We start from the raw sequence: 18,248 nt of genomic DNA, 5'->3' as shown, positions 1-18,248 counted from the left end.
CGGTTCTGGCTGAAGTCCTGCACATTTGCAAAGTTGATGCGTCGTCTGAGCAAGGGAAGTACAAAAACGAGCATACGAGAGACTCCAAAATGACAAAAATCTACACGTCATTTTCTCTCTTTTTTTTCCTTTTAGAAAATGGACACGTCATTTCGTAGGTGATCGATCGACCTGTGCAACAGTCCATTGATCCCCGTCATCATCATCGATCTTCTACCTCCAGTGTTTCTGTTCATCTTTTGCTTTTGTGCTTTGGGAGAAACGATACAAAAGTCTGAAAGGGAGAGACAGAGAAGGAACGAGCAAACACTCGTAGATTAGACGTTGGTATGTCGCTGTATGTTTTGAACTCGTTCGCCCCATGATTGCCGTGAAACGTACCACAGTACACCGACCACGACAGATGGGCACGCGCAGCTCGAAACGTGACGGTACTGTCTGTGCATGTTCGTCTCATCCATGGTTCAATCAAAACCTCAAATTTTTTTTACATATTTCAAATTCGCGTACACCAAACATGCATGGTCCGCATCTAGAGAGACTGAGAGTCACAGCCAATTGACCTTGCATAGCACTGTACCAAACACATGATTTAAAAAAAATAAACTTCACAGAAGTATGAACTGATTCATTATGAAATTCCGCCATCCATACGAGCAAATCGCTTCAAACGTCGTGGTAAAAATCAGTCAACCAAGACAAAAAGCACTAGCGGTATAAACGGTGGAGTCTCCTAACTTCATCAGAGTTCAAATTCTGGTGTTTATATATATACGCATATAAGCGAGCCTCAGAGATATACTACTGGTGTTCGTTTCTTTAAACATATGTTAGGAGACGCTTTTGTTAGTGTATTAGTGTAGCGTTACGTATGCGTCTGCCAATGTTATTTTTTAATAACTTTTTTTTAAAAAAACTAGTCAAACAATACAAACTTTTCAACTGGAAAGTGGAAATTCCGCCGAGGCGCTGACTCACTGGATAAATCCTTCACCCCGTCATGCTTGGAAAGGGGGGAGAGGACAAATTTGCCAACTGTTGCCACGCCCCCATACACGGCTCACGCTGCAGCTTCATATTGCCGTCCCCGTCCTCCTCGTCGCCGTCGCCTCCACTCCGCCCAGAACCAACTCCTGTCCAGGTCCAGGTCCAGCGACGCCGCCTTCCTCTCCCGTGGCGTCGTTGGCCCGGCGTCGCCATCCCACGGCCAGTGGCGCCGCCGCAGCCGCCGTGTCCAAATCGCGCAGTTCTTCTTCTTCCGCCTTCCTATTTTACTAGTACCTCCTTGGAAACTAGAAGCTGGAGCGCATCCGTTCCTCGAATCCCTCCGGCTGCGCCTCCACTCCGCCGCCTGCTACGATTCCGTCGTCGTCTCCGTTCCGCGGCGATCCGAGGTACGCGACGACGCCATCACCAACCTAGCCGAGCTTTTTTTTTTTCTTTCTTTTTTTTTTCTCTGTGTGTTTTGGGGATTCGCGGCGCGGGGGAGAGAGGGGATTTCCCGAGGGTAGGAGACGATCGGGACGACATTCGCGAGGATTCCGGGTAGCGCGGCCGGATTGCGGCCGCTGGGGGAGGCGGTGGCGCGGATTCACGATCACGAGCCTCTCGTGCTCCGCGGCGGTGGCGTCCATGCGCATTTGCCCGCGGCGTGTGACACCTGCCAACGCTTACGAGTTACGCGTCGGTTTCGCTTAGCGAGAGACGCTGTGAACAGAAGGCCAGAAACAAAGTGTGAGGCCAGTAATAGTATAGCAGCAAGGAGCCTGTGAGGAGGTAGCAATGCAGCATATCATGATCAATTATTGATCATCATCCCTGCCCCAACGTACAGGGCATGGGTGCGAGTGAGGTGCGGAGTTGGGGGCCGTTGGGCCATTTGTCTCCGAGGTCCGGTCCGTCCGGAGATTCCATGAAGAATCAACGGTTCTGTTTTGTCAATCATGTTGGAAAGATAGTACTGGTATGAGTATTGTTTTCCTCTTGGAGTCATTGATTAGGACCTCAGATTCCTTGGTTGTCATCATCAGAGGCTCAGAGTGGAGTAGTGGACCATGGTGCACAGTGAGAGACTGTGAGTCTCCACCTATAGACAAAGGGAGATGTTTAGTTCCTCTTTCTCGTTACACTATTGCTTTTTTATTATTTGATTGATACTTGGCACATGACAACATGAGTGTTTAAACGAGGGGTTCCGTTTAACAATGGAACAGTTCGAGAGCTCATCTACTTGATATTTCTCTATCTTTTTTTAAGAAACAAAAAGAAACTATTTCCCTTCATATTTAGATCATGTTGATCAAACTTCAAATTAAATGTTTGGAAAATAAGACAATTTCAGCAATAGAGTGTAGTCTTGACAAGCTGGAGAATTTGAGAAGTAGTTGGTGAGTAGCCAGCTAGTGAGAATGTGGAAAAGCTGGGTTTTGCAGCTTATGGCTTATAATCATTTTTTAGACTCTATAGCTTATGATTCTTAGAATCTGGGTGAAAAGCTAGACTGTTTCGGGAGTTGGAGATTCTAGAAAAAGCTGCAACTTCCAGAAGCTCTAAATTGTGTTTGTGTAAAATATAATTGCAACTATAATCATTTGTTGTAAATCTCCATACCCTGATTGGCATGCATTTCATTCTCAGGAATTGTAAATAGCAGGTTCTTCACTGTGGCACCTTAACAGGGCTTCTCTATGGGTTCTGCGGGAAATGAAGTATGTTGCTTGGCCCTATCAGACATCAAACCATGCAGTTTTTTGTTCATTCACATTCTAACTGTATTTATTTTCATCCACAGAACAGTGACACATTACTAGGCAATGGAGTTGTTGGGATTCTTGCCGAGACTGCTAATATGTGGGAAAGGAGAGCACCATTAACCCCATCCCATTGTGCTCGCCTTCTGCTTGGAGGAGGCAAGAGGGGAACTGGGGTAAATCGGATTATCGTGCAACCAAGTACAAAGAGGATCCATCATGATGCTCAATACGAGGATGTTGGGTGTGAGATTTCAAAAGACCTGTCAGAGTGTGGTCTTATTATAGGAATCAAACAACCAAAGGTTATATTACCATCTTCGATGCTCTAATCGACTGTGCACCGTAGCCTGTACCAGTATCGCGATTATGAATTTTTCTTATCTATGTTCCTTTATGCAGCTGGAGATGATTCTTCCACATAGAGCATATGGATTCTTTTCTCACACCCATAAGGCCCAGAAAGAAAATATGCCACTATTAGATGAGGTAGCTACCATATTCTTATATCCATGTTTTCCGTTAACAGATACAATCATTTTTTGTGGAGGTACTAAACTTCTAGGTCACATTCTCAGATCCTTGAAAAAAGAGTATCCCTGTTTGATTATGAGCTAATTGCTGGAGATGATGGGAAAAGATTGCTTGCATTTGGGAAATTTGCTGGGAGAGCTGGACTGATAGACTTCTTACATGGTCTCGGACAACGTAAGAATGCTCGCCTTAATTTCTCAGTTCATGTACTGACATGATATGAAGAATGCTTGCCTTAATTTCTCAGTTCATGTACTGACATGATATGATATTCTAGTGCCACCCAAATCTGCTATCTGCACATACTATCTTAGGTAGCAGTTTTTCGTCATAAGCACCATTTAGTCTTCACAAGTAATTGTTTGGTGTTGTGGATTATTCAAGCAGGTCATTTTTCACCTTAAATTTCAGGGTACTTGAGCCTTGGATACTCGACCCCATTTCTCTCTCTAGGGCAATCACATATGTATCCTTCACTCGCTGCAGCCAAGGCTGCAGTCATTGCCATTGGTGAAGAGATAGCAACATTTGGACTTCCATCTGGAATTTGCCCAATAGTATTTGTATTCACTGGAACTGGAAATGGTAATTTACTGTACCTTTTTTTTTGCCCATCATATAAGCTCAAGTTGGGAATATCCGTTGTTTGGATATATTGTGGTGCTTTGAAGAGACAAAAGTTCTTAGCTGTTGCCCATTTCGTAATCTTACTTTCTGGGAAAAATAGCATCTCTTTAGACCTGTAATTGGTCTCATTGTAACATTGTATCCCTCACATATATATAACTTCATGCACGACAGTTTCTCAGGGTGCGCAAGAGATATTCAAGTTACTGCCCCATAGCTTTGTTGATGCTGGGAAGCTTCCAGAGCTTTCTGTGGTATTACTCCTTCTCTGTCAGAAGTTTTAGTGTTAACTATCTAAGCATCGTAGTTTTCGTAAGTTTCTCTTTTGACCTGTTTGAACTGAATGTAGTTTCTGCCAGCACCTTTTTGTTTGTGGGAATGATAGTACACATCTAGTTTCACTCTGTTTTTTTTTTAAAAAAACTAAATGATAGGATACTTTAGCTATTTGATTTTATTTGTAAACATAAGCATTAGTTTCTTAAGACACCTCATTATGCTTTATTGTTTCATTTTTCAGGCTAGAAGTCTGTCTCAACATCCACAATCAAGCAAGAGAGTATTCCAGCTGTATGGTTGTGTTGTCTCTTCTAGAGACATGGTCACTCCCAAGGATCCCACCAGATGCTTCAACAAAGTAATCCACAATTCTTTTATTTTAGAAACATAAGATGAATTAAAGTGTGCTACAAAATACTGAGATAATTACAGTGTGTATTTGTATTAGTGTACATAATATAACTTATCTTATTGTGTCCTAATGTAATCCCTTTGTCTCATAATATTGGTCATTGTTTCTTAATTCCATCAAGCAATTTGGATAATTTTTTAATTCTGTGCTATCCATTTTTCATTACATTGATTAAAACTTTCCTTTTATCGTAAAATTAATTTCAAATATTACTCGTAAACTTTTTTTCATTCTTGTTAAATATCTCATTAGTATTCCCTTACTTTACAACTGCATCACTGTAATTCCCAATTGGTATCATTTTTCAGGCTGACTATTATGCTCATCCAGAACACTACAAGCCTGTTTTTCATGAAAGGATTGCTCCATATGCATCTGCCATTGGTATGGTCTATGGCGATTGCTTTTGTTTGACAATATTCTTTCTTTAGAGGATGTTTGACAATATTCCATTGTGTTTATGTATATGTAATGTGTGAAGCCAGACTGAAATGAATATGATTTTTTATGTAATGTCTAAGACATTCTCAAACATATATTTGTTGTATCTTGAAGGAACAATTATAGTGTTGCTTAGCTAGTTTCTGGCTCTGATCTTCTGTATAGCATATAACACTTCAACAGTAAGATAAAAACTGAAGTAGGCCTTGTAAAAATTTCTAATCTAATGAGGCGGTGTTTGCAGTATGTGTACCTAAGACTTTGCAAAGAATTATTGCAGGAGTAGATAAATCAGATACTTGTTGCAAGAAATTGCAAGGTTTAACCTATATACAATATATATGCTAATATTTATATCTGGTTTTCAACAGTTAACTGCATGTACTGGGAGAGGAGGTTTCCACGATTACTGAGCATTGACCAGTTACAACAACTGATGAAGAATGGTTGCCCTTTGGTTGGTATTTCTGATATAACTTGTGACATTGGAGGTACCATAGAATTTGTGAACAAGAGTACTTCAATTGAGAGGCCTTTCTTCAGGTAATGTTCTAACTTTCTGCTGTGTATAATTTACAGTTCCGTAACAAGTTCTCACATCATCCTAAGCTGTGTTGACGATACCTAAATTTCTGTTACAATTATGTTTGGATGTTCATTATGGATGCATAACTTGTTTGTCATTCTCTGATCTTTTGCCGGCATCGGGGTAAATAAGGGGGGAGAGGTGTTGTCATGGTAGAAAAGAGAAATGACTATAAGGAATTTTAGTTCATTAGAACTATGTATAATGATGAATGCTAAAGTGCCCTAAAGAAAGATACTTGATGGGTCTCTTTCTTATAGTTGTAATTATCTGCTTCTTTTCAGTAGTTGTGGCTTTTGACAAATTACTGATACACATGTCTAGGTATGATCCTTGTACTAATTCATGCCATGATGATATGGAAGGAAATGGTGTGATCTGCTTAGCCGTTGACATTCTCCCTACAGAATTTTCCAAAGAGGTGGGCTCTTTTATAGAATAAGTAAGGGTATCTTTGTTTTAAGCACAAACCTTTTCCATTGACTGTTGTCCTACTGAACTTCTATGCTGTAGGCCTCCCAACATTTTGGAGACATATTATCCAAATTCGTTGCTAGATTGGCCTCAGCTAAGGAACTGTTGGAGCTTCCTTCACACTTGAGAAAAGCTTGCATTGCGCATGCTGGCAGACTCACTTCTCTGTATGAGTATATTCCTCGGATGAGAAAGACTATGATGTAAGTTTCAAAATCCAAGTCTATGCTCTCCTCCTTATTGTCACCATTGTACTGCTCTTGGATATTCTGTATTTGTGTCCTGATAGTTTAGAAGGACAGAATGAGCTAAATAGCTAATCTTGTTAAGATGCACATATATTTCACATAAAAAAGGAGATATATTCGATTGCTCATGTCTTATGCTTTTACCCGTAATTAGTAAATAAAGCACTGCAGATTTAGTTATTAAGCAGAAACTTAGTGGCACAGTTTTCTTCTTCTGCTTTGTTCAAACAAATATAGATGTACCAAACTGTTTGAAGTGAACAGGCAGGGGAAGCTAGTAAACAGTGCTATATGTCAATGAATGTTTTTATGGATTATGGCAGTGATGGATTAATGAGTATCTAATGCTAGAGACAAACAATATTGGCCCTTATTATTTTTGTGAGCTCATGGTAGGCTGGTAGCATATGAGTTCCATCGTTTCCTGTTTTTATCATTCTACCTGGTGTTCTGTGATATAGCTTATCGCTAAGACTATGATGCTTTACCAGCTTCAGGCATGTTTTACTGGTCCTAATGTTCTTCTATATGTTCATGTGCAGAGAGTTGCCACCAGCTCCAACAAATCTATTACCTGATAAGAAGTACAACAGCCTGGTTAGACTCTAGTTTTCTAGTATTACAGTACATTTATGATCTGTGTCTGACTATTATTGGATGTATGCAATTAGGGACTAAATTGTTTTTTTTTCTCTAAAAACTTGTTGGTTCATGAAACAGGTGTCTCTCAGTGGCCACCTCTTTGATAAGTTCCTTATTAATGAAGCTCTGGATATTATTGAAACAGCCGGAGGTTCTTTTCACTTGATTAGATGCGATGTTGGGCAAAGCATTGATGATATGTCATACTCAGAGCTTGAAGTAAGAACACATGTTTCTTTTTGATGCACAGTTATTTAGAATTAAAATCAATATTATATGGCGTCTATAGTTTGGGAATTAATTATTGCTATTTTTGGAACAATCTGCTACTCATTGATGGCATGTCAAATTCAGAGCTTGAAGTAAGAAATCATTTTCTTTTCTATGCACACTTATTCAGGATAAAAAACAAAATTACATGGTGTTTCTAGCTTGGGAAATTAATTGTTCCTGTTCCTAAAATTATCAATCTCCTGCTACCAATCATTAAAAAAAACAAATTTTGTTACTGCCAAGAAAGCTAAATAGTCTGAGAACTGAAACGTTATGTCTTTTCTTATGGAACCTTCTTAGCAGTAATACTGTATGGTAGCTCTTGATGATCCTATATATTTGGATTTACGAATTTAAAAGTTGATATAAAGAACAAAAGGAGCAAATGACAGAGGTTGGAATTACGTGCTGGGCTCCTGTTCCATTCCCATGGTCCCACCCATCTCTATCTCTGCTGCAAAAAGGCAGAGGGAGTATGACTAGTGCAAAAGCAGTCAGATATTTTTTCGAACGGTCAGGCCGTTGCCGACGTTTTATATTAAGAAGAAGATATCCTATTGTAAGGAGAAAACGGGACCAAACCTTACAATGCTCAGTTAATTAGGGAAAACTGGGTGAAAACCACAACTACAACACCACACCAACAGCTAACCTAACCTAAGCTACCACGACGGAGCCCAACACAAGGCATCGGTCAAGCTTGCCATAGAGACAACACGACAACACACACATGTTATCGTTGCCGAGCTTGTCACCCAAGTGACACAGCAGCTTCGACTTCATTGTGATACTACCCCAACGCCAAAATGAACAAACAAAAGCGACGCCCACGAAGGACATCAGCCCAAAATACCAAGGGACCACTCCTCCTCACAGCTAGCATCAACAATCCTATAAAGAGATTGCAAAGTGCCATCATTGCCAAGCTTCGTCGCACCCCAACAACAAAGCAGCTCCGACTCTACCTAACAATAACCAAATAAGAGTGATGAACACCCGCCGTGGAGCAAAGAGCGAAACCAAGTCTGTGAAGGCCTCGTCAAACACCCTAGGCTTGTAGAGCTTCGGAGACGTTGCAGGAATCCACCAATGACTACCATTGCACGTAAAGAGTTCTTGGTGCTAGGAGGGGTCAACGCCAAAACGACGCCTCCGAGGGGAACGGCGCCTAAAGACGTCGTCGTCGTCATGCCGGCCCATGGCCTGGCAAGGCTTTCGCCAGCGATTCCCGAACAAAGCCCCACACAACCATCCCGCACAACGACCATCGCCGGACCACCACGCTATCTCTTCAACGCCCAAGCACAGCCCACCCGCCCCCGTAGCTCAAGCTGCCAAGTGAGAAGACCTCGGTGACCGCGTGCACCGGTCTCCTCGCGCAGCATCGCCGCCCACAGCTTCACACCGCTGGCCATGGCCGCGCTCCGGCCAAAGCCTCGCCGACCGCCACCTCGCACACCACCGGCCGCCGCCTTGCCTTGGCCCGCGGCCTCGTCCTCCTCCTTCCCGCCCATCCCGCACGCGTCGCGAACTCACAGCCTACCGGCGACGACGGCCGACGGGAGCACGGGCAGAGCAAGCCGGCGCCGTCGGGCTCTCAGCAAATCAGCGCGGCGACAACACCCGTGCCGCCGCCGGTTCCAGGCTGCCTCGCCGTCCTCTCTCGCACCGCTAGCCGCCTGCTCCGCCTCTACCGCCGCGTCGCCCACCGCGCCGGCCGGATCCGCGGGTGGGGGGGCCAGATCTGGCCACAGAGGTGCCGGATCCGCTGCCCCAAGCCGACCCGCCGTCTCCGCCTCCGGCCGCGTCATCGTCGGCCTTGCCCCGTCCTCCTCGCGCAAGGACGGTTCCGCCAAGCTGTTTGGCCTCGCCGCCGCCTTCCCGGCTCACCGCTGGCTTTGCCGCCGGCGAGCTCTGGCGGCGGTGAGGTGGAGGAAGGGAAGAGGGTGTGGCGTCGCGGGCAGCTAGGGTTTCGCCCCCCGAGCCGCCCGCATGAGAGGCGATGCGGGGGATGACTACAAACAAATCTCTGAACCTTTCCATGTCATTACACTAAAAGCAGTCAGATATAAACCCTCAGATATTCTTCATGCAATTATTGGAGAGGTTCACTAGTTCATCTCCGTTCCCCTTTCTGAGTACACCACGCTCTGCCTGCTTTCTACTCCGACTGATCATCATCCTGGATGGACATCCATGAGTTTGTGCCTTTTCCTTTCATGCTTCTTCTGAACTCTGTTCTTTTCTTCAATTTTGTGTATGACCTTTTTTCGCTCTCAAGGAAGTATGACTGTTTTGGAACTTGAGTTTTGCAGCTGTGATGCAGTGAACAAGTTACATAAAACTCAGAATCTTGCAGCCCTATATGATGAACTTTAACAATCCTACAATCAATTTCAAAAATCTTTCTTCAATGTGTAAATATTCCAGCGGGTCTCTCTCTCTCTCTTTTTTTTTTTTTTGGGGGGGGGGGGGGCATTAATCAATACAGGACAAATTACAATTGTTCTGGATTAGACCATGCCAAAAAGTTAGATTCAAAACCACGCTAGAAGCCAGATAATCCTTAACTTCTAGCTCTCGTGGCTAATTCATGACTAATCCCACTTTGGTCATGGCGAGTTCAAAAGCCATTTACCAACTTGTTGTAGTTTGATTCTTCTTTATTTAGAAAAAAAATGGAAGTCACCCACACATTACATCATTACATTATGCTATATCAAATAATGATGTAAATTTAATACTAGGCTAAATCTGAAACTCTATAAACCCAGATCACACAAGACAAACTGATTTTGTATTATAGCATTCCTGAATTTCTTTTGTTGTTTGGGTACATATCCAGTAACTCATGCCACTTTTTTTTTTTTGTATTTACCATGATATTATTGTTTTATTATTTTCTTGGTAAACATGTTACTGGTCTTATCCTCCTTGGATTGCATTAAGCCAAACATTTTAGTACAACTTTTTTTCTGAGTTATATGGTGCATGTCCTTTTACAGGTAGGAGCAGATGATACAGCTACATTGGATAAGATTATTGATTCCTTGACTTCTCTAGCTAATGCACATGGAGATCCTAATGCCAGAAGAGAAATTGAATTATCTCTAAAGATAGGAAAAGTCAATGAGTGTGGAACTGATGACAGCATGGCTAAAGAAGGGTCAAAGGTTTTAATTCTTGGAGCTGGAAGAGTCTGTCGACCAGCTGCTGAGTTTCTGGCTTCTTATTCAAACATCTTCAGCAGCAGTGCCTACGATCATGACATTGACCAAATTCATGTTATTGTGGCGTCCCTGTACCAAAAAGATGCAGAAGAGGTTATTCTCACAGCACAGTGCATTCCTGGACTAAGCCTTTTTATATATATACATATTTTTTAGTTGCTTGCATGAGTTACTATCAACATGTTCTGTGTACATCAATAAGCAATGGAAATAGCAGAATGCTATCATTTTGGTCAAGATTTGTAAGGTAATTTTAGAAAAATACTACATTTTCTTATGTATTTTTGTCTCTATATGCAGACAATTGATGGCATAAGAAATGCAACAGCTGCTCAACTCGATGTTGTAGATATTAAAAATCTTTCCAATCTTGTTTCTCAGGTAATTTCAATTCTGGTATTATAATGAACATAGTGGGGCTGCCAAATCACATGGGAATTAATTTTGACCTGACTTCAATCCTCTTTTCCATTTTTTTTCTTTCTATAATGAGATTTTAACTTGGAGTTGCTTTTCAAACAAATTACATTTGCAACTAGCAAAATACCCGTGCGTTGCAATGGATTTTGAAAATATGTTTTTAAATGTACTAACTTGCCAGCGATTAGAGAATTTAGTGATTACCTCCTCTTGCAGGTTGAAGTAGTAGTTAGCTTGCTGCCTGCCAGTTTTCATGCTGCCATAGCAAGAGTATGCATAGAGGTAGTCTTCTATACTTCCTTGTGTTCCCCTGGTGTATGGATCTGTGATGATTTATGGGAGGCCTCAAACCACCATCGTTGTGATATTCAGTGATTCCTGTATGACAGATGAAGAAGCACTTGGTCACTGCAAGCTATGTTGATGAGTCCATGACAAAGTTGGAACAATCTGCAGAAGGTGCTGGTGTAACTATTCTCTGTGAAATGGGCCTGGATCCTGGCATAGGTACTTTCCTTAATATCATGGTCAACCATGTACATTTGTTATGGTACATACGTTCATCAAATTATTAGGGGATGTGATATGACTAAACATTATCACTGCAACGAGAAAGAATGTAATTTTATCATAGAGTAATTTTGCTAGTCCAAACAAGTTATAATATTGCTTATGGCACGCAGATCATATGATGTCAATGAAGATGATTGACGAAGCACATTCACGGAAGGGGAAAATAAAGTCATTTACATCCTTTTGTGGAGGACTTCCATCTCCAGCTTCTGCAAACAATCCACTTGCTTATAAGTTCAGGTAAACTATGATGTTCCCATATTGGAAATAACAATGCCATGTTGCATGCAACAGATTTTACAAGAAACAATCATGGTTGCTTTTTCCTCTTTTGTAGTTGGAGTCCAGCTGGTGCCATCCGTGCAGGGAGAAACCCTGCTGTCTACAAATTTCATGGAGAAATCATCCATGTAGATGGTAATATTTGTTAATATTTGCTAAGGAAAAACAGATGCATAGTTTATAGTATGTTTTACTGACAAAAACATACTTCACCAAAAATTGATGTGTACTTGATCCATGTTCTTTGTGCCTAAAAAGCGATGTATGACACAGGCTAGCATTCGTTTTTACAGCATGGAACCTAATTAGCTTTTAAACTGCTAAAAAATTGGTTTATTCAGTGTATCTTTGTATAACTATCTTAGTATTTTAAAATTGCATATAAAAATAAGAAAAGGAGAATCCATATTATGGAAAGAAGATACAACTGTCATATATCAATTGGTGAATTTACCTATAACTTCAACAGGTGATAAATTGTATGAATCCGCAAAGAGGCTCAGATTACCAGAACTTCCAGCTTTTGCACTGGAACACTTGCCAAACCGGAATTCCTTGATGTATGGAGACCTGTATGGGATCTCCAAAGAAGCATCTACTGTGTACAGGGCTACTCTTCGTTATGAAGGCAAGTGTTGATGTACCGTTTCGTTTTAACTGAGACATTCATTTTCCCTGGAAATATCATTTATACAAATAATTTTGTTGCACTTGTACAGGATTTAGTGAGATAATGGCAACCTTCGCGAAAATTGGGTTTTTTGATGCTGCAAGTCATCCACTGTTGCAACAAACTACTCGCCCTACATACAGGGATTTTCTTGTTGAACTCTTCAATGCTTGTAACATCTCCACAACCGCCAGAAAGGAATATAGTGAAGTCTCTGGAGGACAAGATGGTGAACTGATTTCCAGACTCTTGAGTTTTGGGCATTGCAAAGATAAGGAAATAGCTGCTAAGACAGTCAAAACAATCAAGTTAGTTTCTGAACCCTGTGCTTTCTAACATTGCTCACCACATTTCACCTCTTCTAGAAACTGCCATGAAGATCACAGCTGTGTTTACATCTAATATTATGCAATAAATCTCTTTGTGCAAGTAGTATTTTAGGAACATATTAGAAATAAGCAGTATTATTGTTGAAATTCTTTGTTATAAGTCTTCCAGAAAAAAGAAATTCTTTGTTATCTATACTACTATAAAAGACACTAGTGGTGCCACCACCACTACTTTTGTACTTTTTGCAAACTAGTCCCTTATATTTTCTAATATTATATAATTGTCTAATATTTGTTTCAATCAAGTGAATATCATGTATTCAAATAAGCAAACATCTCTATGACATTATTATATATTTTCTTTTACCCATAGCAAAGCATGGCTATTTTGCTGGTAATTTAGAAGTGACAATACATCATCTCTTGGCTAGGTTCTTGGGATTATATGAGGAGACACAGATTCCAGAGAACTGTTCAAGTGCATTTGATGTGATTTGCCAGCGAATGGAGCAGAGAATGGCTTATATCCACAATGAGCAGGTGAGGATTGATCATATCAGCAGTCCTCCTTCGATCTCATGTATTTTATATAACAGTACAGAAAATTTCATGAAATTATCAAAGTATACTCTTTTTTCCACAATACAAAAGTGAACTTGAGAGACTGAGAGAGCTGATTTTTTTTTACATTGAACGGGCAAGGTCTCAGAATATATTCACTCTTTTATTGTGGACTTTAACTAAAAGAAACTTGAAAGAGAGCTGAACTTTACATACAAGTGCATTTGTTCCTTTTTTTATTGCTCACATGGAGTATTATCTCTAGTAGATTGCTAGCCCAGTGATCTATCCGAATTTCTGTTTCAGATTGTGCTTTACCACCATAATTCACAAGCTTCTTTTCCATCAAACTTCTAAGGATAACCATTACTGACACGCTAAATGCTTTTGCTTTGGTGATGTAATTCAGGATATGGTACTGCTGCACCATGAGGTGGAGGTGGAATACCCCGATGGCCGACCAACCGAAAAGCACCAAGCAACCCTACTTGAGTTTGGAAAGGTTGAAAATGGCAGGCCTACCACTGCCATGGCTCTCACGGTCGGAATACCAGCAGCAATAGGAGCTCTGGTAAGTAGCTCTCTTGAACCACATTACACTTGTCATACGCATACCTGATCAAAGAGGAAACTTGTACTCATTATACTCGTTTTCATGTTTCAGCTGTTGCTCCAGAACAAGATCCAAAAGAAAGGAGTGATCAGGCCTCTGGAACCTGAAATTTACATTCCAGGTAAGTGCAAATCAAATCAGACACCACTTGTTGCTTATGGTTATCGAACCCAGCAACGGCGGTGGGTTGCTGATACGTGCGTTTGATTTTGTGAAGCGTTGGAGATCTTGGAGTCATCGGGTATCAAGCTGGCGGAGAGAGTGGAGACCTGAGAATCGGACCCAATATGTATAATGTAGCATGGTGGTAGCTTCTCTATATATATGCTTCAGTGAATAATTGATTTGCCGTTGTGTGGTAATTAAGCAATGCCCGCTAATAAATTGTACCGTAGAAGTCCTTCTATGTACATCCGTATCAAAAAATAAAAAAAGCATCGATTAGCTTGAATAAAAAGGTGAGCTAGCTCGTTGGAGATTAATCAGGCCGTCGCTGTTGGCAGCAGAAAGTTTTTAGAACTTAATTACATAAAGATGATACAATTAAATCGAGTCACTCTCGGCCTCTGCATAAAATACACACAACCAGAAAAAGAAGAAAGAAACAACTAGAACATCTCCCAAGCACAAAAGTTTGACAGAAACATATATCTTAGTGGTTATCAATCCATAGACTAGACCGTCACTCAGCTAGAAAAAGAAGAAAGAAACAACTAGAACATCTCCCAAGCACAACATCTCCCAAGCACAAAAGTTTGATAGAAACATATATCTTAGTGGCTATCAATCCATAGACTAGACCGCCACCCATGCTCCTGGGTAAAAAAAACTGTGCCACCTGGTCCAAACGTCAAGATACCACCGTAATAGTATCCTGCAGTCCCGATTGGTGGAGGATAGCCCAGGTATGTAACCATCGGATAACTAAGGTAATAACTTGCAAAGGAGAAGACACCATCTTGTTATCAAAAATTACTCCATTCCTGCTCAACCAAATGGACCAACACAGAGCTGTTGTACCCATCAAAAGCAGATTCATCATTTCTTTGGAGACACATGATAACCAACTCCCAAACATATGAGGAGAGGAGTTAGGGTTAAAAGGGTCTGCACGGATCTTGAAGCATATCCAATGGTCCAAAATTCGAATGATAGGAGGTGGGATTTTCTGTCACAAGACGTATAGACAACACCCTATATTAAGGGAATTTGTTTCATTTTTTGCTCCACAAAAAATATTTTACCTAGTGTACTCACAATGTTTCACTATGTATATATCTAATGTTGCAGTGAATTGAAATATTCTTTTGCAATAAATTACCCACATATTTTGAAAACTCTCTATTAAGGGAATTCGTTTCATTTCTTGTTCCACCAAAAATGTTTCACCAGTGTTCTTATAATGTTTCACTATGTATGGATCAAATGTTGTAGTGAACTGAAACATTCTTTCGCTATTTGCTAAAACATTATTTTTATATAAGGTGAAACAACACCTAATTTAAACGATTGAAACATTTTTGATCTACTGTGAAATAATTCCGATATATTTGGTGGAACATCGTGCAACATTTTAAAATAATTCAGTAATAAGCTAAACAAATTTCTGTCGGAATATATCCATGTGTGGTCTTATTTTGAAGATTTAATTGCAACAAATTTAATGGTGCAATCGGATCATGATTTGGATAAATAATTTAAGAGAAAAAATAGTTTAAAATGGTTTTGCACGTATTGCCCCCTCCCCGTCGGTCGACCGACGCGTAGTCGTCTCCCGTTTTCAGCCCAACAATCCTTTCCTGTTTTTGTCTCTTTTTTTTAACAAGTTCATTTGAGGTCCCTTAACTTTACACCGAGTTCAATTTTCATCCTTGATGCAAAATTAGACACAACGGGTCCCTCAACAGTCAAAACTGGTATAAAGGAGGTCCCTCAGCGGTTTAGATGGCGTTTTAGCGGACGTGGCATGACGCCTACGTGGCTAGTCTGACTTGGTCCTCGTCCTACGTGGTGGTGACATGGCTCTAGAAGCAAAATGAAAAATATGTGAGACCCACATGTCAATCATAAAAAAAATATAGTGGGACCCACATGTTCCTCCTCTCTATCTCCGCCCGCAGTCTACGAAACGCTCACCAGTGGCTACGCTCGCCAACCGCCTGGGTGACCACGGCGGCAGGGATGGGTGGGGGAGGAATGGCGACTGGGGGCAGGGGGAGGGGGCTGTGTACAAACCAGGATCTTGCAGCACTGGGACGAATCGATGGCGTCAACGTTAGAGAACCCGCTGAAGCGGCGGCAGCGGCTTCGAGCTCGAGTCCCGGGCCCCGTCGGCGCCACGCTGTCCGTGTCCCGCGACTGCGAACTCGCCGTTGCCAGCGCCAACTCGTGAAGATCGATGCGGCGACGCAACAGGAGGAATCGGCGGCGCGGGGGGGCGAGGTCATGCAGCTCCGGCCGCCACTCCTCCTCTCTTGTCTCTCGCCTGCCGCCGCACGCCGCTTCTCTGCCATTGTCCACCGTGCGCCACTCCGCCTGAGGCCCAGAGCCGCCCCGCTCTGAGCAACAAAGAGAGGGGAGATGGGGAGTAGGACAAGAAGAGGGGGCGTGAATGACATGTGGGGCCCATGTGGGCCCCAGTATTTTTAAATTATTTTTTGTGTAACTGATATGTGGGACCATAGTTTTTATTATTTTGCAAATTAAATTGTCACATAAGCGTCATGTCAATGCCACATTAGATGAAGACCGAGTCAAATTAGCCACGTAGACGTCACGTCAGCTAAAACCGCCTTAGGACTTATTTTGCACCGGTTTTAAGAGTTGAGGGATCCATTGTATCTGGTTTTCCAGTTGAAAAATAAAAATCGAATTCGTTGACAAGTTAAGAGACCTCAAATGAACTTATATTCCACCGAGCATTCACCGTCAAGAGAAGCGCTCTAAATTTCTTTGTTTGCGAGGTGACATTTGATAGTGCATTCCTAGGAAGTACGAACATATTGCTTTTTTTATGGACTAGTAATATACTCGTGTTGTGTAAGGCTCTTAGCCATACAAGCTGCAGCTACTGTGGCTGCTATATCACAAATTGACTACAAGTAGTTGCAACAATTCTTAACTACGGTAGCCGCAGTTGCAAAAATATCAGCCGAGCACATCTTAAGTGTGTAACAGGCTAGACGCATATAATTAAGAATTGATTGGGTATATGGGAAGGAAATAAGATGGAGAACAGTAGTAGATATAATGAACACAATGAGTGTGTTTAGTTCACGTCAAAATTGAAAGTTTGATTGAAATTAAAATGATGTGATGGAAAAATTGAAAATTTATGTGTGTAGGAAAGTTTTGATGCGATAAAAAAGTTAAAAGTTTAAAGAAAAAATTTAGAACTAAACAAGGCCTTTAGTAGATATAATCCGTACAACCTATTGGAGTTAATTTCGAGACAGTGTAATTTGGCTTTGCATAGCAGCCACAGATAGCAGCCACAGGAAGGTAAAGCCACACAAATTTTGACAATTTGATATTTTGAAAAAAATAATTTTACAAATGAACCGTCACTAAAACTTATTTTAAAAATGATCTTTTTTTTTCTAGCGCCAAATCATCTGGCGCTGACCTTAGACACCTCAGCGCCACGTCATCTAGCGCTGAATATCGTGCCACCGCAGATGGGAGGCTAAGTCAGCGTGCCAACGCACATTCAGCGTCACACTATTTGGCGCTGAGATGTTTAAGTTCAGTGCCACACGATGTAACGCTGAACAAAAGGGTTATTTTTAAAATAAGTTTTGATCGGTTCATTTGTAAAAATATTTTTTGCAAAGAGTCAAATTGTCAAAATTTGTGGCAAAGCCAAACGGGCCAGCACTTGTTCACCGCGCAGCGCTTGTCGGCCGCCAGCTCGCGCGGTCGCGCCCATGTGTCGACGGGTGATACCCGTAGACCGGATATAGAGGGTATTGGGGTACGTTGATGCAAGGGTCTACGTAGTACGACATCAAGCAAACAGAAGACGAAGATTATACTAGTTCAGGCCTCTTGACAGGTAATAGCCCTAATCCAGTTGGTATGGAATTATATGATGGGAATCACAGGTTACAAAGGGAACGATGGAACTCGATGAAACCGGCGAGATCGTAATCGAGTTGATTCGACTAGGCCTTCCAGCGATTCGGCTCCTGCAGGCTCCGACTTCGTAGGCTGTGGTGGTGGCGTTGGCTGTGAGATTTGATCCCGCAGGTCCTCCCAGGGGGTCCCTTTTATATCGTAGGTCAGGCAATCTCCAAGCAGGACTC

General features: G+C 41.7%; 1 protein-coding gene across 1 annotated transcript; it reads left to right on the top strand.

Annotated features, from left to right (window-relative positions):
- The first annotated feature begins 1,034 nt into the window (after positions 1–1,034).
- On the top strand, positions 1,035–14,426 carry LOC127762320 (alpha-aminoadipic semialdehyde synthase). The gene is made up of 26 exons (XM_052286796.1): positions 1,035–1,394; positions 2,638–2,708; positions 2,792–3,055; positions 3,153–3,239; positions 3,329–3,458; positions 3,696–3,869; positions 4,086–4,165; positions 4,432–4,548; positions 4,911–4,986; positions 5,415–5,586; positions 5,954–6,050; positions 6,143–6,306; positions 6,894–6,948; positions 7,072–7,212; positions 10,272–10,589; positions 10,797–10,877; positions 11,133–11,198; positions 11,306–11,423; positions 11,600–11,729; positions 11,827–11,906; positions 12,241–12,399; positions 12,491–12,749; positions 13,202–13,310; positions 13,741–13,902; positions 13,996–14,065; positions 14,162–14,426. Exons 2-26 carry the CDS (start codon positions 2,688–2,690, stop codon positions 14,215–14,217), a joined length of 3,186 nt encoding a protein of 1,061 aa, XP_052142756.1. The 5' UTR covers positions 1,035–1,394; positions 2,638–2,687; the 3' UTR covers positions 14,218–14,426.
- Positions 14,427–18,248: the final 3,822 nt, after the last annotated feature.

The sequence above is a fragment of the Oryza glaberrima genome, chromosome 2, assembly GCF_000147395.1.
Source record: "Oryza glaberrima chromosome 2, OglaRS2, whole genome shotgun sequence".
Classification (NCBI taxonomy): domain Eukaryota; kingdom Viridiplantae; phylum Streptophyta; class Magnoliopsida; order Poales; family Poaceae; genus Oryza; species Oryza glaberrima.
The sequence above is the reverse complement of the archived record's forward strand: the minus strand, read 5'-3'. Positions and strand labels throughout refer to the sequence as shown.

Excerpts from the sequence above, each read along its gene's own strand:
- LOC127762320 (XM_052286796.1), top strand. The coding sequence starts at position 2,688 with ATGGGTTCTGCGGGAAATGAA. Across the intron at positions 3,056-3,152 it reads TAGGAATCAAACAACCAAAG|CTGGAGATGATTCTTCCACA; the intron begins GTTATATTACCA and ends TCCTTTATGCAG. Across the intron at positions 7,213-10,271 it reads TGTCATACTCAGAGCTTGAA|GTAGGAGCAGATGATACAGC; the intron begins GTAAGAACACAT and ends GTCCTTTTACAG.